The sequence below is a fragment of the Manacus vitellinus genome, unplaced genomic scaffold (genome assembly GCF_001715985.3).
Source record: "Manacus vitellinus isolate BGI_N305 unplaced genomic scaffold, ASM171598v3 scaffold_19_pilon, whole genome shotgun sequence".
Lineage (NCBI taxonomy): Eukaryota > Metazoa > Chordata > Aves > Passeriformes > Pipridae > Manacus > Manacus vitellinus.
The window spans coordinates 12,391,868-12,416,391 of NW_021939395.1; the positions used below are offsets into that span (position 1 = coordinate 12,391,868).

Below are 24,524 nucleotides of genomic sequence, written 5' to 3' on the forward strand. Positions count from 1 at the left end.
TTTTCAGAACCAAAATACACCGCCAACAGTGGTGGAACCCGCACGGGGAGAACTGGACCGGGGACTTCTTCAGACTGAAATTTTCATCAGCAGGAATATTCCTCAGCAAGCCGGCTTTTATCTGAGAGAAATTCCCGCCGGTCTGAGAAGTCCAGCTCCACGGAACCCACGAAAACAAGCACGGAGCATAGAGGTGAGATAAGAAAAGAACGAATCTGGTTAGTTAGCAGCTGCGGGAAAGTTTTGTGTCCCGGGATAGGGGGCACGGATTCCTGAAAATTTTGACTTGGGCCCTCGAAACAGTCTAGAGAGTCAATTTTCAGGGGGAGGCGAACGGGTTAGTTCGCCAATTACCCAGGTCAGGGCGGGTGTTCAGCCTAGGGGCTGTTCTGGTTTTGGAGGGGACGCCCTCCGGTGCTCTGACGCTGTGGGAGAGCCGGTGGGGCTCTATAGTCGGTACGACTTGGTAAATAGCTGAGAGGTTACGTTAACAGCCTCGTGACCTAAAGGTTGTCAGTTTGAGACCCAGTGTGTGTGAGTGGTTTGCTTTTGTTTTGCGAGCATGGGTTGTGTGGATTCAAAAGTTAAGATCCCTAAAGAATCCCCCCTTAGTTTGGTTCTAAAGCACTGGAAAACTTTAGCTGGTTCTGAGACACCTTTAAAGAAGGAAGAGCTGTGTAGGTTGTCTCTAAATGCTTGGCCGTTGTTTGGACAAATGAGAGGGATAGCATGGCCGAAATTTGGTCCGTTTGAACTGGATACAGTGTTTCGGTTGATCTCGCTTCTTCATGTAGAACAGAGGTGGCAGGAAATTCGATATGCAGAGTTGTTCTTGTTTTTGTTAACACGCCCTGAATTGGGTATAGGAGATAAGGAAAACGAAAGTTCAGGAAAGATGGAAAAAGCAGAAATGGTTTTAGGAAGAGGGAAAAGGAAAGATCGAGTTAAAGCTGCTCCTATCCCACAAATACTATTTAAGAACACCGGAGAGGATGATTTGGATATGTTGATATCACCTGACAGGAGAGAAAGTAGCCCGGGAGCTCCACAAATCGGACTCCCTGCTGCAGCGGCGGTGGGGGGGGCTGGAGCTGCCGGGGCAGTGGTTGCTCCTCCTGGACCGGCTCCAGCTGGACAGGCGGGAGCCGTGGGGGGACTCCCTGGCGCAGGCATGGCTGCGCCAGGGGGAGTTGGAATCTCCGGAGGAGTTGGCTCCGGGGCGGCGGGAGCTGCTCCGGGCACAATCAGTACAGGACTTGCTGCCATGGCAACAAGTACAGGAGCAGGCACTGTGGGAGTAACAGGGGCAGGGGCCACAGCAGCAGTGGCAGGAGGGGCAGGGGCGGTGCCAACAGGCGGAGCCTCTGTCCTGACTGACTTGGGAGGTGGGGCTGGAGCCGCCCCCTTTCCCACGCCTCCCCCTCCCGAGGGGGAAGCTTCCATCCTTGGGGGAGGGGGAAGAAAAGAAGAACCGAGGGAGTTTCCAATCTCTGCCTCTCACGAAAAGGGAACAGAAACGCACAGACAGGGCAAGCCGATTCCAGCTGCAGAGAGAAGGGAGAAGCGAGGGTTACCACCGTTTGATAAGGACACGGAAGCAGAGGGTGAATTAAGTGATAACTCGGGGGAAGGAGAAGCCGACCAGCCTGTAGTAAAACCGAAAGGAAAATTGGCTCGCGAAGTGTTAGCTTTCCCCGATCCGGTTGCAAGTAGAACAAGGGCAAAAGACAAGCCACCGTTAGAAGCCCCCTTAAGACAAGCCGTGACCAATCAAGGCACGGTATTAATAAAGGCTCCTTTCTCACTGGTTGAGTTACAGCAATGGAAAGGTTGTGTGGGGGCTTATAGAGATAATCCGGAAAAGATGGCAAATTATGTCCAAAGAGCAATCAAATCTCAGAATCCTGACTGGAATGATCTAGAGGTTATGATGGATACTTTATTAGACCAAACAGAGAAGGAAATGGTGAAAAGAGCTGCTCAAAAAGCAATAGAAATACAAAAAACCTCTGGGCAGTTTCCAGGCGAAGATGTCAAAGATATCTTCCCCCTCACGGATCCTGGATGGGATCCTAATGTGGCAGCAGGTTTAGGAGCTTTGAAACGTTATCAAGATTGGGTAATTTATGGATTTCGGCATGGAGTTCCGAAGGCGGTGAACTGGTCCAAAATGTACGAGGTTAGACAAGACATAAATGAGTCACCTACTGATTTTCTAAATAGATTGAAAGATGTTATCAGAAAATATACGGATATTGACTTAGAGTCAGAGATGGGAAAGAAAAATCTGTTATACTTATTTATAGGGCAGTCCACAGATGATATAAGAAGAAAACTGCAGAAGGCAGGTGGTGATAGAAGGAATATTAGTGAGCTGTTAGATGTAGCCTGGACGGCATATCAAAATAGGGAGCAGAAAAGGAAAACAAGGGAACAAGAAGGTGGCTACAAAGAGCCTCATAAACGTAACCCCAGGTATCAGAGGTCTAACCACCGGCAGGACATAGCCGATGACAGATGTTCTAACTGTAAGAAGAAGGGACATTGGAGAAGAGACTGCCCGGAGCTGAAGGGAACTGAAAACACACTTCCCCCACCACCACCCCCAGCCCCCCAACTGACTGTGAGTCAGAATGTATGAGGGGGACCGGAGGTTTCTTACCCAGCAGAGCCTCTGGTTACAGCTAAGCTGGGGGGGGAGAATGTTGAATTTTTGGTTGATACAGGTGCGGCATACTCTGTATTAAATACTTTGGAAGGGAAACTGAGCCATGAAACTGTAACTGTGGTAGGTGCTACAGGGGTAAGTGAAACAAGGCCATTTTTTAAACCTTTAAAATTCAAACTGGGCAAACACTGGGTAACTCATCAATTTCTCTATATGCCAAATTCTCCTAAGCCTCTACTGGGTAGAGACTTACTGGAAAAATTAGAAGCTGAAATTAAATTCACCAAGGGGGGAGACATAAAGGTTATAATCCCAGATACTAAATATGTCGAGGCAGCTGCTTTCTTTATACAGGAAAAACATGGAGAGATCCCTGCAGAAGTTGAAAATGCTGTCATACCTTTAGTCTGGGCCAGCGAGTACCCTGGGAAATCAAAGCAAGCTGAACCAGTAAGCATCGCACTCAGGCCAGGAGCAGCCCCGGTAAGGCAGAAACAATATCCTTTGAAATTAGAAAGCCGAAAAGGCCTAGCACCTATAATTGAAAAGTTCCTCAAATTTGGTTTACTAGTAGAATGTGAATCCAGATTTAATACCCCCATACTGCCCGTGAGAAAGGCTGATGGCAAAAGCTATCGGCTAGTCCAAGATCTTAGGGCCATTAATAGAATAACTGAGGACATTTACCCAGTGGTAGCCAACCCCTATACACTGTTAACCACATTGACAGAGGATTTAGGATGGTTTACTGTACTCGACCTCAAAGATGCCTTTTTCTGCATTCCTGTACACAAAGATAGCCAGGAGATTTTTGCCTTTGAATGGGAAAATCCTGAGACAGGGAGAAAAACGCAACTAACCTGGAGAGTTCTTCCACAAGGCTTTAAGAACAGTCCAACGCTTTTCGGAAATCAGTTGGCAAAGGAACTGGAGGACTGGAGAAGACAGCAGCAAGAAGGAGTTGTCCTGCAGTATGTTGACGACATCTTAATTGCAGCCAAAAACCGGGACCAATGCATCGAGCTCACTGTAAGTCTCTTGAACTTTTTGGGGCTAAGTGGGTATCGGGTCTCGAGAGAAAAGGCACAGATAGCCAAGGAGATAGTCATCTACCTGGGACTTGAAATCTATCGTGGGCATCGGCGACTCAGTACAGACCGAAAAGAGGCCATTTGCCGTCTCCCAGAGCCCCACACTGTACGAGAGATGCAGGCTTTCCTGGGAATGGTAGGATGGTGTCGGCTGTGGATAGCTAACTATGGGTTGCTAGTCAAACCTCTGTATGAAGCCCTGAAAACGGCCAAAGAGGGAGTTATAACATGGACAGATGAGACCAGAGATGTGTTTAAGCAACTGAAACAGTCCTTGATGTCAGCTCCAGCATTAGGACTACCAGATTTGACTAAACCGTTTGAACTGTTCACACACGAGCAGTTAAATGTTGCTCTGGGAGTATTATCACAAACTCTGGGAAGCCAACGAAGAGCTGTGGCTTATTTCTCCAAACAGCTGGACAGTGTTAGCCAAGGGTGGCCGGGGTGCCTGCGAGCTGTCGCAGCAACTGTTATCCTGATTGAAGAGGCCCGGAAGCTCACCCTTGGGCAGCACATCACTGTGTATGTACCCCATGCAGTTCAAGCTGTGCTTGAACAAAAGGGAGGCCACTGGCTGTCCCCCAGCAGAATGCTTAAGTACCAGGTTGTGTTGCTGGAACAGGACGATGTTACCCTAAAAACAACATCTATTGTAAATCCAGCTATGTTTCTGTCTTCAGCACTAACTGACAGTGTCCCCGAGCATGACTGTTTGCAGACTATAGAGGAGACTTACTCCAGCAGACCAGACCTGAAGGATGAGCCCCTGGAAAACGCAGACTGGGAACTGTATACAGACGGAAGCAGCTTCATGCGAGATGGTAAACGCTTCACAGGGTATGCAGTGACAACCAGAGACGAAGTGATCGAGGCAAAAGCCTTGTCAGCAGATGTGTCATCCCAAAAAGCAGAATTAATTGCACTGACAAGAGCCTTGGAACTGAGTGAAGGAAAGAAGGTAAATATCTGGACTGACTCAAAATATGCATTTAGTGTTGTACATGCCCACGGAGCCATCTGGAAGGAGAGAGGACTACTGACAGCCCAAGGCAGTGGAGTCAAGCATGCAGACCAAATCCATGCACTCCTGCAGAGTATTTGGAAACCAGAGGAGGTAGCTATTATGCATTGTAGGGCCCACCAGAAGGGGAAAACAATTCCCGAGTTGGGAAATCAGTTTGCTGATCAAGCAGCAAAAAGGGCTGCAGAAAAAGGCATCTTGGCAGTAGTGCCACAAAAAGAAATTGATTTGACAAAATACACCCCTAAGTATGATGAGAGAGACAATCAGCTAATTAGATCACTGAAAGCTGAAATCAAAGAAGGGGGGTGGGCTGTTACCCCTACTGGACAGGTTGTAGTCCCACCACCGCTCCTTAGGGAAATAGCTCAACAGGAACATGAGGCTACCCATTGGGGAACGGAAAATCTCCTGAAACATCTAAAGAAAACAGTAATAGGAACAAATATGACCGAAGCTGTGCAGTCTACGGTAGGTAAGTGTGAGATCTGCAAACGAAATAATCCAGATACATCAAAGAGAGTGGTACTAGGGGTAACAAAAGCTGGAGACCAACCCGGAGATTACTGGCAAATAGATTTTGCTGAGTTACCACCATGGGGGGGTACAAATACATCCTTGTACTAGTTGACACTTTCAGTGGATGGCCTGAAGCATACCCCTGTCGCACTAATGCAGCAAGGGAAGTGGTAAAAGCTTTATTAAACCACATAATTCCAAGGTTTGGGGTTCCTCTAGGAATGGCATCAGATAGAGGAACACATTTTATTGCGGCAGTAGTAAAAGAAGTATGCCGCATCCTGGGAATTGTCTGGGACCTACATACCCCCTATAGACCTCAGGCTAGTGGCAAAGTTGAACGAATGAATGGCACCTTGAAAATGCAAATTAGTAAAATTTGTCAGGAAACATCTATGTCCTGGGTTCAGGCTTTGCCACTAGCTCTGCTGAGAATTCGTATCCAGCCGAGGCGGAGGGATAACATAAGCCCCTATGAAATATTATATGGAAGACCATATCAGGCACCACATGTACCAGGGGATGTACACTTAAGAGGGAGAGCCGATTTACAAAAATATTTGATTGCTTTAGGCTCTACTTTGCAGAAGCTGCAGAAGGTCATTGAGTTATCCAGACCTATAGGACTGGACACCCCTGCTCACCCATTCCAGCCAGGAGACTGGGTCTACGTCAAGTGGTGGAACAGTGACCCCTTGAGAGCCAGGTGGAGAGGACCTTACCAAGTCCTGCTGACCTCCCTCACCTCCGTCAAAGTTGCTGGCAGAGAACCCTGGTTCCACTACTCTAGAGTCAAGAAAGCATCAGCTCCTGGGACAACCAACCAGACAGAACCAGACACCGACGACGAGGATGTGGAATAGACTGCTTGTTCTGTGTATTCTGTTCATGCAACCGGTAACCATGAACCGAGTTTGGGACCAAAAATTGCATGTGGCCCTAGTCCAAAACGTATCTAAAATTCTCCGAAAAACGGAATGCTGGATTTGTACTCAAGTACCAGCAATTGACGATGAGAATAGTGAGTGGCCCCTAATTGGCATTTTACTAAACGAGACAAACTTCGGTAAATCCATGATGAATTTCCCAGGGTCCTGGAAGCCAGTTACAGAGGCCTATTACCCGGTGGCCCTAAGTAATGTAATTTCTAATCAGGATGTTGTTCCCTGTATGATCATAAACGCTACAGGAAAAATCATTCTCCCCCCCTACTGTGATAAAAACAATTTAAAAGAAGAAATAAACCCAGAAATTGTTGCAGGGATGGCACAGTTCCCTTTGAGATTAATTCCTCCCCAGGGTTCGGGATGGTATTGGATTTGTGAAAAGGAAGCCTGGAAAGTTTTGCCTCTTGATAAGGATCGGGCCTGTGCTCTGGGAGCAGTGATTCCAAATATAACAATCCTCGATCCAATTGATGAACCAGAATGGGAAAGACCCTATCCAAAAAGAGTGAAAAGAACTAGCAATCCCCTCATTGAGCACCCTACGATTTTCCATAGCATAATCAGAGCTTTAATCCCATCTCTAGGAGTGAGTGAATTGGAAAAGGCAATTGTAAATATTTCGGCTGTTATGGAAAACATACAAGATCACACTCTGGATGCAATTGAAACCCTGAAAGAACAGTTCCAAAGCTTGTCTCGTGTGGTAATACAAAACAGAATGGCCCTCAATTTTTTGCTAGCCTCACAAGGAGGTGTGTGTAAAGTCATCAATACCAGCTGCTGTTCTTACATAGATCAGACTGGTAGAATTAATAATGATTTGGCCGCAATTCGAAATCAAACCGAAATTTTTCATCAGATATCTCTGGATGATGTCTCCCTAGGTTTAGGAGACGTCCTCAACAAACTCACCTCATGGTTACCGAACTGGACATGGATGAAACAACTGTTTATCTTAGTATTGTATATACTTAGTGTTAGTGTAATAGCTCACTGCATACACCGATTTTATAGTTGTTGTAAGTGTAGGTAGTAGAGATTGGACAAAGACCTTTGGGTTTTGTCCAGTCTCTAAGGGGGGAACTGATGCCTTAAGCCCCTAATGGTTTTTTTTATTTTTCTAATAGTTATAAGACTTGTAAATTTTATAGGTAGGTTTTAAAAGCAGAAACCCCTCTGTCCCTTGTTCCTTTCCCTTGTTTACACATTCCCTAACCCTTTTACCCCATTCTATGCCTTCTATATCAACCTACCCCTGAATCCAGTAGCAGTGTTTAGTCTTTTGTCAAGGTAAAGGCCCAGACTGTTTGGAGAACAGCGTATCAGGGCCTAAACCACAGAGTACGGTCAAAAACTAGGTGACAATATACCCTTTGTACTCTGATGAAGCTGAAGATGATGAAGTAGGTGGTCCCAAAAAGACCCCAGACCCAATTCTCAGGGGGAGGGCCCGGGGCGGTCCAGAGGAAGGGCCAAAGGGTGGACACATCTGGGATTGGATGGATAATGCTATAAAATGTAACCTCTCGGCACGGCTGGCGCGCGCGTCTATATCACCTATTGCCTTGGCAAATAAACCCTTTCTTATCTCACCCCTACTAACTGCTCCGGAGATTTTTTCAGAACCAAAATACACCGGCAACAAGGGTTAATGCTTTTGTCCACCGTCAGTGCTTCTCGCAGTACTGACCCTGAGGGCAAGGACAATTTGCTGGCTTGAGTCAAAAGAGAGATTTTCTCAGTGTTTATACAGTAACTTCATCCCCACAGACTAATCGTGGTTCTACTTATCATGTGCAGGGCATAGGGCAGAGAGAAATTAAGAGAAGGACCAGAGCTGAGAGCGTGCACCCGGCAGGGAGAGCAGGGACCAGGTGCCACCACGACTGGGACCAGGCACTTCTCCCACTGGACTAAACAGCCTGTTGTTGTTACTTCTATTTTTAACTTGCCTGGGAGATGCTTGGACACAACTGTGATGGAGACCATATAAGTATATCAAATAAAGGTGGAAGCCAACGAAACAGAAAAGGAAAGAAGCCTAGCATCAAAACAATGTGAAGTGACACTCAGATTTTCAACACTTCCCTCCAAGGCAAGGTCACATCCCTATTTTTGGAATAAAGCTTTCCTGATCCCAGGAGCCAGCCAAATTCCATCCGTGTGCTCACCATAGCATTGCGGTCCACATGGACTTTTGTTTGTTGGATTTCTTCTTGCTGCACCCTTGGAAAAATAGAGGAGTCTGCTCCTTTACAGAAGAGAAGTAACTTTCCTATAAGGAAATTATAAATAGTTTATAGCATTCATAAGCTGTAGAAAAATTTAACAACGTCAATAGTGAGCAAGTGATGCTGAGGGAGGAAATCTGGCAGGACTAAAGAAGGAACTGCTAGAAGCCCAGTTGACTACCAAAAGTGGCCTTACACTAGCCTGTGTAAAATCTTGTTTGACCCCAAGCTGGGACATCAGGTGTCCCTACCTGCTTCTAAGCAACCTTCCTGTAGCAGGCTGGACAAAGCAGTTTATTTTTTCCTATTTAGAAGCCTTGGTAACCTTACCAGGGAGGGTAAAACCAGCATCCCATACCTTACAGGACTGACACTCGAGAAGGATGGCGACCTCTGAATTTTTGTCTGTTATCCCCATGAAACCCCATCCCACTCAGGGGACATTCTCACATCTTTCTCTCTGTACTTGTTCCAGCCTGGAACAAGGCAGGCAGGAAGCTCTCCATGGGTCACTGTTCCCTCCCCTGATCTGGTGCTGGGTCCCAAATGGCTGCTACAGAGGAAAATTAACTCTATCCCAACCAGAACTGACACAGAATTTAGTTAGATCAGCTTAGAAAACTAAAAGCTCAGTCTCTCTAGATTACAGGAATAAGAAGAATGTGTTTTATATCCGTGCACATACATATGAGAGTCCACAAATGCACTTGGATTGTACCTGTGGTGGTTCTCACAATGACACTCATACGGCGACGGACAGGGTCAAAGTTCAACACGTGGAGAAGTTGGTACCTTAAAAAAAAAAAAAAAAAGCTTTGACTCAGTAAAAGAAAACCAGAAAAATAACTATTTGAGACAGAAAATCACTAACAATGAGTTGCAGAAATCAATACACTCTACAAGAGGCATCACCCGCTGGGGAATGTACTTTTTACAGCTACTGCACATGAAAATGGAGAAAAAAACCTGAACTCCAGTGGTGCTCTGAGCATAGGGCTGAGGGTGTGGGTGCCACCACTGTGCCAAGTCCCCAGGGTGGGCAGAGGCTCAGCAGTGGTAGAACCACATGGCACAGGCAGCAACACTGACTCTGCCAATTAAGTAAGAAGTTTCACCGCAAAGGAAGTAAGAAGTGAAACTTGCTTGTGAAGGCAAGTTCTCAGGGAGCACTGGGATTAGGTCAGTGACTCTCAGGTATCCACCAAGCTGTGAGCACAGGGTAAAATCTAACTATTTTCAGCTTGGGAGGGGAAAAAAGGTTACAGGGAAGGGAGATGTATCATATATTTAGGCTTACAGTATCCTGCTGTGAGACCCAGGCACTGTCCATAAGGTCAGCAGCCACCCAGTGAATACCAGGAGCCATCTGCATGGCTGGGCACGGATGAAGGATACACGCAAAGGTCTGCAGGCACTTAAGGGACCTGAATTTAGACGTCAGTAAACCACCCGTGGATTTCTGTAAGTGAGCCTTTCAGCCTGCACCTCGCTGTGCTGTGCTTTGTAAAGAGGACAGGACTTTTCAGGCAGGTCAGCGTGGCCTGACAGCCCTCAAGGAACAGCTTTGACCTTGCCAGGTTGACCAAACTTGCTTAAGCCGTCTGGGAGCGGCGCAGGAGAGCAGCCTTGTTCCTCGGCAGCCCCAGCAGCACTTACATCTCAGTTTCATTCTTTTGGTTTCGTATTTTCATGAAATCGTTTTCAAGTCCTAGAAAAGTGAAACCATACCTGTCAATAAACAAAAGGACAGAACAACATTGAAAACACCCATTGGCACGTATTATGCATTAAAAATGTTCTCATTTCGCCTTCTGAACTGCAGAGGAGAGTAAAGAAGTCAGTGAGTCCGAGCTAAAGAGCATGGCTGGATGTTTGCTTACTGCATACACAGCCTGCTATGATGTTCTGGCACTGCTCCCATCACCTGGAGAGCTTGGGCACTGGAGCACAGTGACATTAAGAGCCTCTGGACATGGTCCACTGGGTCTCTGGCAGATTTACAAGCCATAAGCAAGTATATACAGCTGCAACAGCCTCATCTAAAACCTAGGGCCTGGCAATAGCATCGAATCCCTGAATGGTTTGAGTTGGAGAGTATCTTACAGATCATCTAGTCCCAACCCTCTGTTCACTAGTCCAGGTTGCTCAAAGCCCCATCCAGTCTGGCCTTGAGCATCTCTGGCAGGACACAAATGTGGGGTTGACAAAAGTAACCCACCCTATGGTTTGCCACTGCACACCAAGGAAACAATTTCGCTGCAATATGCAAATGGTAACTGGTCTCTGTTTCTTGGGGATTAATCTACAAGGTCATGAGGGCTCCAGCAAAGGAGGGAATTGAAAACCCAACATCTTCAAATCCTTACTTTTCTGCGCCTTTCACCAAAGCGATTTCATCTGGGGAAGAGGAGATGTAGGTGTATTTGCGCTCTGGGTGTCCTATCAGCCCATCCACCTGGTCTGCTTCCTTGATCTGAACCGTGTGGCACAGGCAGAGGGCCCGCAGGAACAGCTCCTCGCGGCTCTAGGCAGAAATGAGGTAGGGCTTGTTACCAGCCCACCTTGCAGTACTTGGTTGTGATTTTTGTGTACACATATTTAAAAACCAAAAAACTCCAAACCCTACACTCCCTCCCAGTTTCCGCTGTGTTCACCCAGCCAGGAGCTGACCACTAAACCCTAACAGCCACCAATATGCATGCTTCTTACCTTTTCTGCCTTGCCATAGTATTTTGGGAGTCCATCAGTCTGAGAGAAGCCATCCACCTCTGACATGCAGTCTTTGTACTTGTGCCCATCAATGCAGCACTCGATGAACTCCATGCTGTTCTCTGTCAGGGTACCAGTTTTGTCCGTGAAGACATACTCCACCTGGAAGCAAGCAGGCAGGCTGCCTCACTGCACCTCCAGCCCCAGCTGTTGGGGAAGGAGCCAAGCCAGAAAAAGAGGCCGGGGCATTTCACTGCATCTGTGCCAGTGCTGGAGAGTAGTACTTTGCTGCTATCCTAACCTGACCCTGCAGAAAAGATGCAGGTGCCCCATTTCATCACTGTGTAGTTCTTCTACTTTGCTCCTTAGAGCAGCTCCTTTGTTTTTCAGCCTGTTTCATGGGTGGCAGGAGGCAGCTTCTGAAGATTTAAAAATCTGGTTCCAGGTTCTTCACTTTCCCCTCATCCTCTTTCTTGGATACTTTGCTATAGCTCCTTGGGTTTATAGAACTGCTACTGCAGGTCTGCTGCCTCCTTTGGGGGATTTTCATCTTGGTGCTGTGTTTCAATTAGTTAATTGCTACTTCAAATGTATTTTTACTGTTTTTTAAAGCAAAATTAAAAGCAGGAAGCACTACACATGCCCTCCATTCAGTCTCTCCTGGTGCAGATAAGAAAGGGAAGCCTAAGCTGCCTAGGTGCCCCAGCAGCAGAGCAGCTGCAAGTGCTCTGCATGCCCAGGGAGATGACTGGGCAGACATTTTCGTTAATCCTCAAAGAGACAGAGGATTTTTAATTTTTAATTGAAGCAGTGAAAGCAAACCACCCTGACACGCAGAGTGCTGCGCCTGATATTCCCCAATATGGAAACAATTGGCGTGACCCAATTCCTGCTCTTTCATGCACTATTTATATCCTTATCTGTTTCGCAGAGCGAGGGGGAATCACATTAAATGGAAAGTGCCACCAAAGCGGGTGAAGCTCTGCCCTGAGGGGACCACAACAAGGGTTCCTAGCAGGGGGGACATTTTCACCCACGCTTTCATCCAAGCAGATGCAAACAGAGTGTGTTCTGACCTGCCCAAGCTCTTCGTTCAGGTCTGAGGTGTTCACCAACGCTCCCTCTTTTATTTCTTCGTCGTACATCTCCTTGTCCCAAGAGATGAAGAAGGAGCCCAAGAACTTCTGCATCTCTACTGTAACATACATGGAGACTGGGATAATAAAATTGAAGAGAACCATAAATGACAGGAAGTCCGTGAACATCCGCAAGACCTACAAAGGAAAGAGAAGATGTAGTCTGTGTCCATCAGGAGTAACTCAAGGCCAGTTTACAGCAACACCTCGGGGATTTTAGACAGCTTTTCTTCTAAGGTTAAACAGAAAAAAACCCACCCGAAAATGAATATAGCTAAGATACAGGGCTAAATCCCGTTTTCCTTTGACACAAAAATAAAAGAAAGCTCCATGGTGACCAAAACAATGTTTTATCCAAGCATATTCCTCTTAACAGAATACTGCTGCAGGTCCATCCCGATCCCAAGTAACTGAAAACAAGGAGCAGGTGTCTTGAGACTAGTTAAGTTATGACAAGGGTACAACTGATTCAGTGACATCCCTGTAAGTCCTGCTCAATAATCCATCAAATAACAGATCTCTACACACTTGCACTCTCTCTTTCAGGCTTGACTGCCCACGTCTCGGCAAGTTTAAGAAACTGGTTGATGTGGCCTCAATTTAAGTTTACCTATTCAAAGCTGAAAGATAGCTCCAGTTCAGATAAGGACCCAGGTTAAATCAGCTGCACTTCTATATTATATAGTATTTATTTATGCCTTGCCCTGGTCCACAGAAATATCACTGTGCACAAGCACGAAAGAGGCAGGAAAGAAACAGAGACAGCAGGAGAGACCAAAGGAAACAACAGCACTTTCTGCAGGCAAACAGGACTCACAGGGCTGGCAGCAGGCACCACAATTAAATAAAACCGTCAGAATAGGTAAAGCTGGAGGAGGTGCTGAAAATACAAATCCACTTACCTTGAATGTCTCTCTCTCTTTTTTAGTCTTTTCATTGTACCAAGGCTCATCATTAAATGGATTACTCTGCCAGACGTATTTCAGAGTCGTGCACACAGTGGCCTTGCTCAATAGGATGCACAAATACACTATCAAGAAAGCGTTGATAGATCTGAAAAACAGTTTTCTTTTTTCAATTCTTGCAGCTATTTTTACACAGAAAACTGTGTAAATAAGCAGGAACAAGACTTCCTTACTTTTAAGAAAGGAAATACAGAACAAGTGCTTTTGACACTGCTGATATTCAGAGTCAGGTTCATATATTTTAACATCTCTTAATTTTGTTTTTAAATTAAAAAAATACTAAATTATGCTGCTTCTTGCAAGATACGCTTTATCAAATACCCAGATTTTCCTATGCAATCAGAGAGCATCTGAAACAAAAGGCAGTAGATTAGGGGATTATGTCTGTACAAGTCATCCATTAAAAACAAAAACAAACCCAACAACTCTTACTGATTTTTTCTGGAATATTAATACTCACTTTTCCACTGCAGACCGTTTCTGAGATTTCCCTTGGTAGTTCAGAGCCATTTTCGTCTCCATTCCAGTATAAACTGCAACTCCTGCAGGGTATCAAAGCAGGGCTCATAAGGGATTTGCAGCCCCAGAGGGACCCAGCTGGCACTTGACCATAAGGGGCATCGGTGTTTACATCAAACTCAAATCCCAGCTGAAGGAAGAGGCATTACCCAAGGACTGTTCAACTACAGAAACCTCTGAGGCTGCCAAGTAATGCAACTGCATGTATCCCAGAGGACTGAGCAGGAGCCTATGGATCACATACAGTCAGAAAAACCATCAGTCTTCCATAACAGCCATCGCCCTAAATCATCAGTGTCTGGAACTCTGCTCCTAGCACATTTCCAGCAAAGGATTTGGGAACAACTCCTTGCTCATTGTATCTTGGGCAAAAAGAAAAGCTTGCTCTGGTGTATAAATACAACCTGCACAGCCTGGCAGCAACTGTAGACACAACCACTGTCTCCTAATTTCACCCTGTCCACTTTGCAATCAGCTTGCATGCCAAACATAGCTGTTTAGCCCAGGCAGACAGGCTGTAGAGAAGTATTTTCCCTCTCCAAATTTAGTAATGAACATCTACATTTCTCATCGTTTATCAAAACTATTTAAATGAATAAGTAATAAAAACTGTTCACCATAAATCTTCTTGGTATTTTTGAGGGTAGCACCTTTCAGCAACAGGTTTTCAGGACCCAAAGACCTAAACATAAAAGAAATTATAATATTACATTACTCAAACTACTTTATAATTTAGACTCAGAGACAGATTATAAAGCTAAACAGATGCTCTTTAGATTTGAGTACATGATTTGTACGTAAAATTGGGTCTTGCTTGAGTTTTTTTTTTCTCTTTATATACTTACATTTCCATTTCATCTTACACAGACTATCCCTGATGCTCAAAGTCCCACATTTATTGGGGGATTATCAGTAAGGCTTTTGAGGAATAAGTGCAAAATGTTCAGATCTCGTATGTTCCAGTACTTAGATGAAAATCCGATTTTTAAAGCATCAAAGCACAGTCAATCAATGGCACCATCAAAGCTGGTGGTCCCATTTATGTTTTTATTTCTCTCTGAAATCCCCAATGACACTCTGTTGACCCCCATCCATGACCCTCTCTTGCTTCCAGGGTATGAGTAGATCCATCACAGCACAATAGACATCCACCATGCTCCAGTGACAGTTGACTTTTTTTGATGGCTTATGAACATTATTTGTTCATTTTTTCCCTGAAACGCTCCGATTGATGTTTAAGTTTTTGCTTTCCTTTGAAAGAAAATATTTTGTGATTGTCTGGTAAATTTCCCATCAGCAGGGCAGGAATTCCCCTGCACTGCTTCCCCAAGAGGGGCTCAAACGAGTAACAGGATGGCAGAAGGGAGGTCTCCTTTTATAATGAAATCTTTGGAATGGTTAAAGAAAAAAAACATTCCCAAATGATGGCAGCACAAGTTCAGATCCTTGAAATTTTATGTAGATGCCCAACCCCTCTGAAGAGGGCCAGCAGATGGCTGTAAGACCAACCTGGCTACAGGCTCCTGGTTACTTCTGTAGATGATAATTCTTCCAACAAATCTGTAATAAAAATATGAGAAAATTCTATTACAAACATCTTATAGATACTACAAACATACTAAGAAAAATCACTGACAGGAGATGGAAGTAAACACAGAAACGAGTGCATTTGAGAGTTTAACATTTCAGAGGGGTGGTTGCACTCAAGACAAGGAGAAACCACACACCCCCAGGGCCAGGGGTGTCCCTACATGCCCCAGCACATCCCCATTACAGACTGCAACACACCCCAGCAAACCTCCTTCAAAGGATTTGACTACAAAGACCCCTTACTCCTGGAAGTCATTTGGCCCAATGTATTTCACCTGGGAGGTAGACTGGCTAAGATAATCACATGGATCATTACTGCAGCTGAGCTGACAAAAAGAAAGCTCATTACACCACGGCAAGTGCTGCATGACAGAGGTTTTCCTGCAAAGACACTCAGCCTTGAAGAACTGTAGTGTTGACTTTGCCATCCTCATTTGGAAGAAGCCTAGAAGCTTATCACTGCCTTAAGAAACCTTTTCATCTCAAACTAAAAGAAGATGGCCTTTGCTTTGCTGAACTGTAACTTAGCAGATCTCCCGAATGACGGTGCTGAGGTGTCTGCAGGACATTGGGCAGGATAGACAGGGAGGGATGTAGGAGGGGCAGGGAGGGATGCAGGAGGGGCAGACTCACTTGTAGAGGTCAGGCTGTGGCTGTTCACACTCGATGGTGGCAGTGAGGGTGTCGATGGCTTCATCTGTACAGAGCACGGTGGTATCCCGCACTGCGTAGTGAGTCTGGGCAGAGGAGAACAGGCAGTGTCACCACAAGCCCCCAGCAACAACCCCATCCCCAAGTTTTACACTGTTACTTAAAATGTCACCATGCACAGGCTTGTTAGCACCAGCAGTTCACCCAAGCCCTCACCATGCTCCCACAAAGCAGCTGAAGCATCTCTCAGTGAAAGAATGAAGTCACTAAAGTTTAAGAAAAAACATAGTGGCAAGGAGCTGCTGAATATCTCCCAGTAAGACATCTACCAAAAGCAGAACATTTTTGGTTGTTCCCTAGGAACCTGTCCTGGTTGAGGCAGGGGGAGGATGCAGGTGACCCCTGAAGAAGGGGCTCCCGGGGACCACCTGCCCTGGCTCCTGATGGTAACTAGACACCAGCTCCAGCACCCAGGGATCAGGCAGAGCACAGGCAGACTCCAAGCTATTTTTAGCAGCTGCTGCTGCAAAGGTTCATCTCTCATAATTAACTGGAAAGCCCACAGAGGATCTGCTCGCTGCCTTTCAGGCTCTATTTATAGGAGCTACTCCGAGCTCCAAGTCACGGCGGGCTGCACGGCACGCTGCCTCCATCCATCTTCATAAACAAATTCATTAAAAAGCTTCCTCCACTCCTTACGTTTGCGTCCCCCTCCTTGTGCATCCCAGGGAGCACCATTACATTACACACACTGTAGTCATGGCTTCATAAATAGCCACCTTCGTGCCGTTTTGGTGACCTGCCTGGCTGTTCGTATCGAAAGCAGACACACAAACACACACACCCCTCCAGTATAAATCACAGCTTTTGTGAAACACAACTCGAAGCTGTTCCTGCAGTGTCCAGTACCAAATCCAGCCCTTGTGTGGGGTTTTGCATCTGCTGCTCCCAAAACCACAGACACTGAGTGATGCTTCAAAGCTGTCTCCTAATCAATTCCACAATCTTTACATCCTCTAGTGTATTTAGAAAACACGTGTTCTTTTAGCTAACGTATGACCAAAGATTTGAGGTTCAAAGACAGAGCCCTGACAAAATCTCTTTTATGGTTCTGTTCCAGTTTCACTTAATCAGGCACCTTTCCCATATTTCGACCTGACATGCCCCAAATACCAGAAAAATCTCCACCAGGATGACAGCAGATATCCATGCAGACGAGGTTTGGTGATTACCCAAGTGTGCTTCCCTCACCCTCCTTTTGCAGCAAACCCTGGTTCCTAATGTTAGACCTATTTCCCCAAAGAGAACCAGCTTTTCTATTCCTCTTTCCCTTCAAACTCATCTTCATCTCATCATGAAACAGGAGACAGCTCCCAGTCACCTACAGGAATTTGCAAACCAAGAAAAACACAACACAGTGCTTGATATAGAAACTCAGCATCACACTTACAGACTCACAAGTTACTAAGACCCAAGACTCTGCAAAAGTAATGTGAACTCATGCATATAATACACCTGACAAAAATAAGCAGTAGCCTTTTTAATATGGTTATCCATTTTTAGCCTCAAGCCACTTCAAAGCTCCAACTCCTCTTCACTAGTGGAACCAGTACAGTGCACCAGCACTGCATCAGCTCCTACACAAGTTATCCAGAACCAATTAATAGCCAACAATAGAGATGAGCCACAAACCCCAGATAACACTTATCAGATCCACAGTGGTATTCCCAATGACTTCAGAGTGTGCCAGAATGAATTATGTAATTTTAAAGTATCTTCCAGTCTTACTACTGCAGCTGCTAGTATCTGTATAAAAAATTATCAAACCCAAGTGCAAACATTTGGGTGCACTTGGGTTTGATAATTTTTTATACAGATAATTTGATAATTTTTTATACAGTTTTTTACTGTTGCTTCTTTCCCTAGATTAGAGAGTAAGAAAGAAAATAAACTGAAGAGATTCATCCTGAGCAAGACTAGTATTAAATTTCACTTCTTGCTTCAAGGAAAGGGAGAAAAAAATCCCAGAAGCGACGCTTTTCTCACACTGGTGAAAAATTCCCCAAATGAATCTGGACATACTGCCTGAAAAAGTCCCCAGTTTCACTGGAAATGCTCGGTTAAGTAACAGGCACGTTGGCAGGTACTGGAAAGGGAGCTGAAGAGCTGCAGGCACTGCTTTACTGATGCTCCAGACCTCGCAATGTGCAGCTGGAGCAGGGAAGCACTAACATGTTCCTGTGGTGGGCAGTAAGGCAGTGAAGCTGTATTGATAAATATCAATACAGTTTGGGGCATTGCCAGCAGAAATGGCTCTTGGAGACAAAACACAGCACAAACAATCTCTGAGGGCTTCAGTGCTGACGCACTGGAAGCAGACAAGAGGGAGGAGCTGTTAAATGCAGCCATGCAGCCACAGGGATGGGCTCCGTGGGAGCACACTCCAGTTAAGTGCACCCTTCTGTCATGGAAGCAGTGGCACCTCCAGGTACCAAAGGACCACCTCCCACACATTGCCCCATCCATTCCTCTCACCTTGAAATTGGACTCGCCATCAAGACTCGCTGTAGTGACATAACAGGTCCCATCAATGCTGCTGGAGGCCAAAAATATCAAGTCACAGGGGAAAGTCTCATCTGCTTTCACTTCTACTATGTCACCAACCTAGAAGATGGAAAATATTTACATGAAAAGTCCTCTCAGTTGTTATGAGATGGTTATGATTTAGCTTCTCTCAAAGCCTAGAAGAAATCACCTTGGCTAAAAAGGTAAATTGGGGTTCAAGAGGTGTTGGGTCCTTAAGCATCACCCAACAAGCCCTACAGGGTGATCCAGCCCATCACCAAATCAGAGCATCCACATGGCACAGTTACTGTTTATTTCTCTGCTAAATCTTGATGGAGCAAGAAACTGTACTTGTCTGAAGTGTGGCGTGATAAATTAACGTCAAAGCTAAGTGTACTTTCCTGGTGTCCTTGGGAGAGTTGGAAATAGAAGAGGACTGCCTGTCCTGGAGAAGTGCAAAACGCTGACAGATCTGTCACTTGTCAGCCCCAGTTCAGCTTTTGTGAGACAGCTTTTCAAAAGCAATCAAAGGCAGCTTCACTCCTTAAGCAGGAACAGCTCGGGAAGCATCTCATCTGAAAGTGAGCAGGCTGGGGCAGCTCTAACCCAGTACCTCCCTCCTCCCCTGTCCCTGTCTCCTTACCACACAGACCTTTGTGTTCCCATCAGCTTCAGCGATAACCACGTGTGAGTTAACAGTTACCTTGATTTTTTCACTCTCTTTCCGCACTTGCTTTGCATTTTCGACAACGAAGACATTGCTCTTGTTCACTTCATTGTCAGCTCTGTGCCTCAGCCAGTCCTCGTACCCCTAGGCACACAGACACAGGCAACAAAGCTCATAATGAAGCAAGTAAACTAATGAAAAAGGATGAGTGAGGCTGTGGAGGGACAGATTAAAACAATGAATATATCAAGCGGTCCTCAGACCTCCTTCATGCCTGACAAAACATCAACCAGAGTAGCTCAGACTGAATCAATTTATTTTAAAAACTTCATATGCATATTTGACAGATTCAGAACAGATTAAAATAACACACAAAAATAATCTATATGCGGGGCATGCAATGAGCAGCCAAACTACTGAAACACACTTCTATTATTCTCAGCATTAGCAAGAACAGGCTGATAATATGAATAATACACTTAGCAGCCCTCAACTCTTTCCTATGGTAACGCAGGATGAGACTCTTCCTCTTCAGTCTTTACTGGAAGAATAAAACATTGAGATTTGAAGTAGATAGATTTTATTCTAGCGCTCTCTTTCCGGCCACTGTAGGAGAAGCTTCTTTTATTATTCAAATCAGGAAATTTTAAATGGCACATGTGCATATGATGGGAGGAAAAAGGTCTTTTCACACCGCAAGATGAGGGAGGATTACATGTGTTCAGGACTAGCTGAGTGGTTGAACAGAACCTGTCCTTTCCACCTACCAACACGGGAGCAGAGCGTGGGCTATACTTGGAGCACATGTCTGCAAAGACCCACAGAGCATTTCTAAAAAGGGAAAAAACATTCAAGTAACACCAGAACTACAGCAGTGAGCTTTACTGACCCTCATGGCCTGCTTACAACAGCACATGCAGAGATGCTTTACGCTGCCAAAACAAGAGACACCAATAACCACTCTTGAAATGCAGTCTCTCTTGAGAAGCACCAGTGCACGTGTCTCACCCTCTAAGAAGGGTTTGCCTAACCTACCAGTCCAAGTTGGTGACTTCTGAGTATATTTAAATACATGTTCATCATTTTCTCTACATGTCCCAAAGAGCATCTTCTCCTCCCCACACTGACATCTGTACCTGTTTGATAGCTGTGACAGTGATGACAAAGAAGAGCGGGAGGCCACTGGTCACTGGGCTGGTTGGGGTGTCCACTATAACCTGCAGAGAAAAAAAACATGTACTGCTGACAGGTAGCAGAAGAAACCAAAACCCTGGTAACGGGGGAAAAAGGGGCTCATCCCACTGGAGGCAAGTCAGAGCCCAGCAGAGAAGGAAGGGAAGGAAGGGCCTTGTCCCTGGAAGTGTTCAAGCCAGGTTGGATGGGGTCCTGAGCAAACTGATCTACTGAGTGACATTCCATGGCAGGTAGGTTGGAATTATATGATCTTTAAGATCCCTTCCAACCCAAACCATTCCATGAGTCATTCTACAATTCCAAGGGGCACATGAGAAGGACCAGCACAGGCATCCCCAGGAGTGCCCTTCTCCATCACAAGGAGACTCCAATACTTGCTCCTGAAGATCATGGGATGGCCTCCAGTGGGAAAAATCCTACCGGAAGCAGCTTAAAGCCTAAACTTGACCTTGCTCTAGCAGGAAACAAAAGCTTGAGTGAATAGGCTGCTGGAGATGGGCTAAATGCAACTATTCAAAGGGTGAATGCCAGCAATCCCACTCCCATCACAGGGTGTGCTGGAGAGGACCATGGCAGAGGACGAGGATGGGGTAGAGGCAGAAGCAATGAAAGAAGTGACAACCACCCTCATTCCTCACTGAGCCACAGGAAGGTCCTTTCTCCAGTTTGGCAGTGGAGACAGGGCACATCTGAACCTTAAATCACTTCTGGCTATGAAAGGGAGGACAGTACAAGTCATCTTGAACCACTGACAATTGAAGGTTAAAAATAACACACATCAGCCCAAATTGCCTATTAGATATACAGCGGAATAGAACAGAAATCCATGCTATGTCTTTCAGCTCTCAAATTGGGATTTCAGAGCACAATTTAAGCACCATGACTACACAGGGGCCTTAGGGCACATAGGTGAATCCTTCCTGAGCTCGCTCAGGTGCTCGAGCCAGCCCTGTGGCAAAGAACAAGCCCCATCACCATTAAATAAACCTTCAGGCTGTGGGAAACCACTGTTTCTTCTGACTGCATCCAGACTTGGCCTAAAGGGTAAGAACAGCAGAACAGGAGGACAAGCTGCACCCTTGCCCCACCTTCCAAACCAGGGTACAATAAATTGGCCCTTTTTCCTGCTGCCCTCAGAGAGAACGGGAGCACAAGAGGCAGATGATGAGCTCTGTGGTGAAAGGGATGGGGAAATTCAGCAGAAAGGCTTTGTGTCCCCACAAAGGGACTTTGTCTCTTGTTTGTGCTTCCCTGACACACTCAAAAACAGCAGCATCTGTATATTTATTGTTTCAGACTGCCCATAAAATGCCATGTTAAAGACAGGACTCCTCTTACTGGCTACGTGGACATTTTTGACTATGAAGTGCTGTACACTGCAATATTACCCTGCACTACTGAACCCAAAGAGAAAAGTCAGAGGATACTGAAGTGGAAGAGATACAACATAAGAAGCAGCCATATAAGTGGCGTATGAGTTAAGTAGCAGGAGGGTAAACTAAGATAAACACCACAAATATTTCCAGGAACACAAAGCCCTGGCTCACTCAAATGGGTGTAAAATGTCTCCAAGCAGAAAGTCTGGTAGAAACCAGACTTTGGAGGAAAAACCTCGAGTGAGGATAGTGCCAAGTGTCACACAGACACACTGCACACAGCACACGTGATGGCCTCTCACTGGGGTGACATCACTGAAGTTTAGGCCAGTCAGACAAAAGTTATCTTGCAAAAATTGGACAGGTCTTGGAAATCCAAGAGGAGCTTTGACTGAGAAGGGCAAAGCAGAGGACCTCCTGTTGCCCAGCAGAAGAGTTTTCTGCACTGGACAAGATACAGTTGCATGTATTTATGTAAACAAACAATACGATTTCTGTCAACACAAATATCAGATGAATTCCCTGAAATAAGCATTTTATGTATTTGGAGATTGCACACCCTACACATCCCACGGCTGGATACTGCTCTTCCGCTCAGTGGCTGGTGGAAGGCTGAGGAACACATCAACAGTGAGCCAGAACATCAAAGGCAGACTGCTCTGAAGCTATTTTTGAACTGGTTTAGGACTTCAACAGCTTAATTTGGATCCACTTAAAAGTGACAAAATCCTCCTGTTACTTAATAGATTCTTCCTGGGTGATTCCTTAGGAGATTGAGAATCACACTGTAGAAGTCATCTCCATCAATCAAAAGGGACACTTTTCATTCCTGGTACCTCCTAAATTATTTACTGCCACCAGCTTGGTCTGTCTACAAACACACTTGGACTTCAGTCACTCCAGACCAATCCCTTCCACTGGGTGTTTCCTTGCGGATTCCTGTGAGTGTTGCAATAGATGAAACAAAGAAACAACTATTTGTATCTGTAACCCTGCTTGTCTCTAACAGCAGTTCCACCCCAATGTACCTATTTTGTATTAGAGAGACAAAAGAGCTGGAGTCACAATGTAATGTTTTAATAAAGGGTTTCACAACAGGTAGAGTAGATGCACCAGGAAATACCCCAAGTGCTGTGATGCTTCACTCCTCATGCAGCAAATCATGTAAGACAATTCAATTCATTTGAAGAAACTTAAAGATAAGCACAAACATTTAAGCAATGGTATTTTTCAAGGTACAACCCTTGGTATTTTAAATGAATGGAGTGGCCCTGGCTGCTTTTTAAAGCAAGTGACATCTCCAGAAGCACCTGGGGGCAGGTGGTTACTCTATACAGCAGCCAGTGGATCAGTGCTGTCAGGTTGGGTTTTGTTTGGTTGGGTTTGTTATTTTTTTAATAGACCATGAGGGCTGCTTCCTTATTTTAGAGGTGCTCACAGAAGACAGTGAAGGAGGAACAATCAGGCTCTTCTCTCACCTGCACACACCTGTGTCTAAAATGGGCAAGCAGCTAGACTGCGACCCGCTCTGTAAGTATAACCAGGAATATTCCACATTCTTCCTGGCCAGAGGGTCAATAGATAAAATGTAATACCGCGTCACTAAGTGGCCAGCTACACAAAAAGGACATCCCGACTCCAGGGCATCGCTTCAGTTCAAGGCAAATTACAAATTGGGTCTGACAAAATGGAGCAACGCCAGCGAAATGAAGAGATGGAGGCAAGCCAGCTGACGCCGGAGTAAATTGGCCTTTCATGTCACACTGCCAGGAAGAGCCACACACAGCTGTTATCTTGGGATCCCCCGTTTCTGCAGCAACCACCGAAATGACTATAAATCATAACTCTTTACGGTAAGGATAAAGATTTTAGGCACTCATCTTTCAAATAAGCAGCCTAGGAGAGAGTGATACCCCAGTCCTGAATCACCAAAACCCTGGAGAAGCCACCTAACAGAAGGATCTCTGCAGTAGCCACACAATGCCACTTCATTTGCTGGGGTACAGCTCTGATGCCTATTTTCAGCCCTAGAGCTGGCTGTCCGCTGAGACCCAGGCCTGAGGATTTAAAAGGTGAGTAAATGCACTGTGGTGATTCTCTCAAACTCCCTTTGCCCCAGTGCATTTTGACAGCTTGCTTTTCTTGGATGACAGAACAGATAAAATGAGTATTCAGGCTTCCCCAGGATTTGCCCCTTAACTCAAGCTACAAAGCAGAGCAGGAAAAGTTCATTCATGTAAAAAAAACTTGCTGTTTTGTCCATGCATAGCAGCTTCCTGAAACTTCATGTTACTGAATCTCATCCTACGCATTTTCTAAATTATACTAAGTACAACCTATCTCTCCTGCTTGCCCTGAAACTCATGATAACTGAGACATACAAATATCATGTGACTTCAGAAAATAGAGTTATGCAGCAGAAGTAGTAACTGTGACAAAAAAAATAGATTCTGTAGCATCAAGTGTATTTTCACTGGTTGATTGATCTTAACAGCTAGAGTTAAGACGGTTCATCAGTGTTCCAGCAGTCATTCAAACCTCATCTCAGACAGGCCTAGATATTTTAATTATTATTATATACTGGATGGTGTGGTAGAATTATAACACAGCTTCCAACTAAAAGAAACAAAACCACTTATAAGCACAAACAGAGTCAGTTTTGAAGCTCAATT

The 24,524-nt window shown here is 45.3% G+C and overlaps 2 protein-coding genes across 6 annotated transcripts in view; one reads left to right on the forward strand and one right to left on the reverse strand.

Annotated features, from left to right (window-relative positions):
* ATP11C (ATPase phospholipid transporting 11C) overlaps window positions 1–24,524 on the reverse strand; it is a 50,479-nt gene that overhangs the window by 18,926 nt on the left and 7,029 nt on the right. For all 5 annotated transcript variants that reach the window (XM_029959074.1, XM_018070758.2, XM_018070759.2 and 2 more), the window contains 14 exons: window positions 20,419–20,499; window positions 19,319–19,426; window positions 18,586–18,714; window positions 16,033–16,136; window positions 15,319–15,369; window positions 14,427–14,491; window positions 13,751–13,832; window positions 13,228–13,378; window positions 12,266–12,463; window positions 11,190–11,351; window positions 10,847–11,004; window positions 10,137–10,208; window positions 9,199–9,272; window positions 8,421–8,524 (listed from right to left, as the gene is read on the reverse strand). In XM_029959074.1, the coding sequence (XP_029814934.1) occupies window positions 8,421–8,524; window positions 9,199–9,272; window positions 10,137–10,208; window positions 10,847–11,004; window positions 11,190–11,351; window positions 12,266–12,463; window positions 13,228–13,378; window positions 13,751–13,832; window positions 14,427–14,491; window positions 15,319–15,369; window positions 16,033–16,136; window positions 18,586–18,714; window positions 19,319–19,426; window positions 20,419–20,499 (1,539 nt within the window). The remainder of the gene's footprint in view (window positions 1–8,420; window positions 8,525–9,198; window positions 9,273–10,136; window positions 10,209–10,846; window positions 11,005–11,189; window positions 11,352–12,265; window positions 12,464–13,227; window positions 13,379–13,750; window positions 13,833–14,426; window positions 14,492–15,318; window positions 15,370–16,032; window positions 16,137–18,585; window positions 18,715–19,318; window positions 19,427–20,418; window positions 20,500–24,524) is intronic.
* On the forward strand, window positions 130–7,407 carry LOC115307382 (syncytin-2). Its single transcript, XM_029959075.1, has 2 exons — window positions 130–193; window positions 5,876–7,407. The coding sequence occupies exon 2, from the start codon at window positions 6,155–6,157 to the stop codon at window positions 7,280–7,282; it is 1,128 nt and encodes a 375-aa protein (XP_029814935.1). The 5' UTR covers window positions 130–193; window positions 5,876–6,154; the 3' UTR covers window positions 7,283–7,407.

Excerpts from the sequence above, each read along its gene's own strand:
- LOC115307382 (XM_029959075.1), top strand. The coding sequence starts at position 6,155 with ATGTGGAATAGACTGCTTGTTCTGTGTATTCTGTTCATGCAACCGGTA.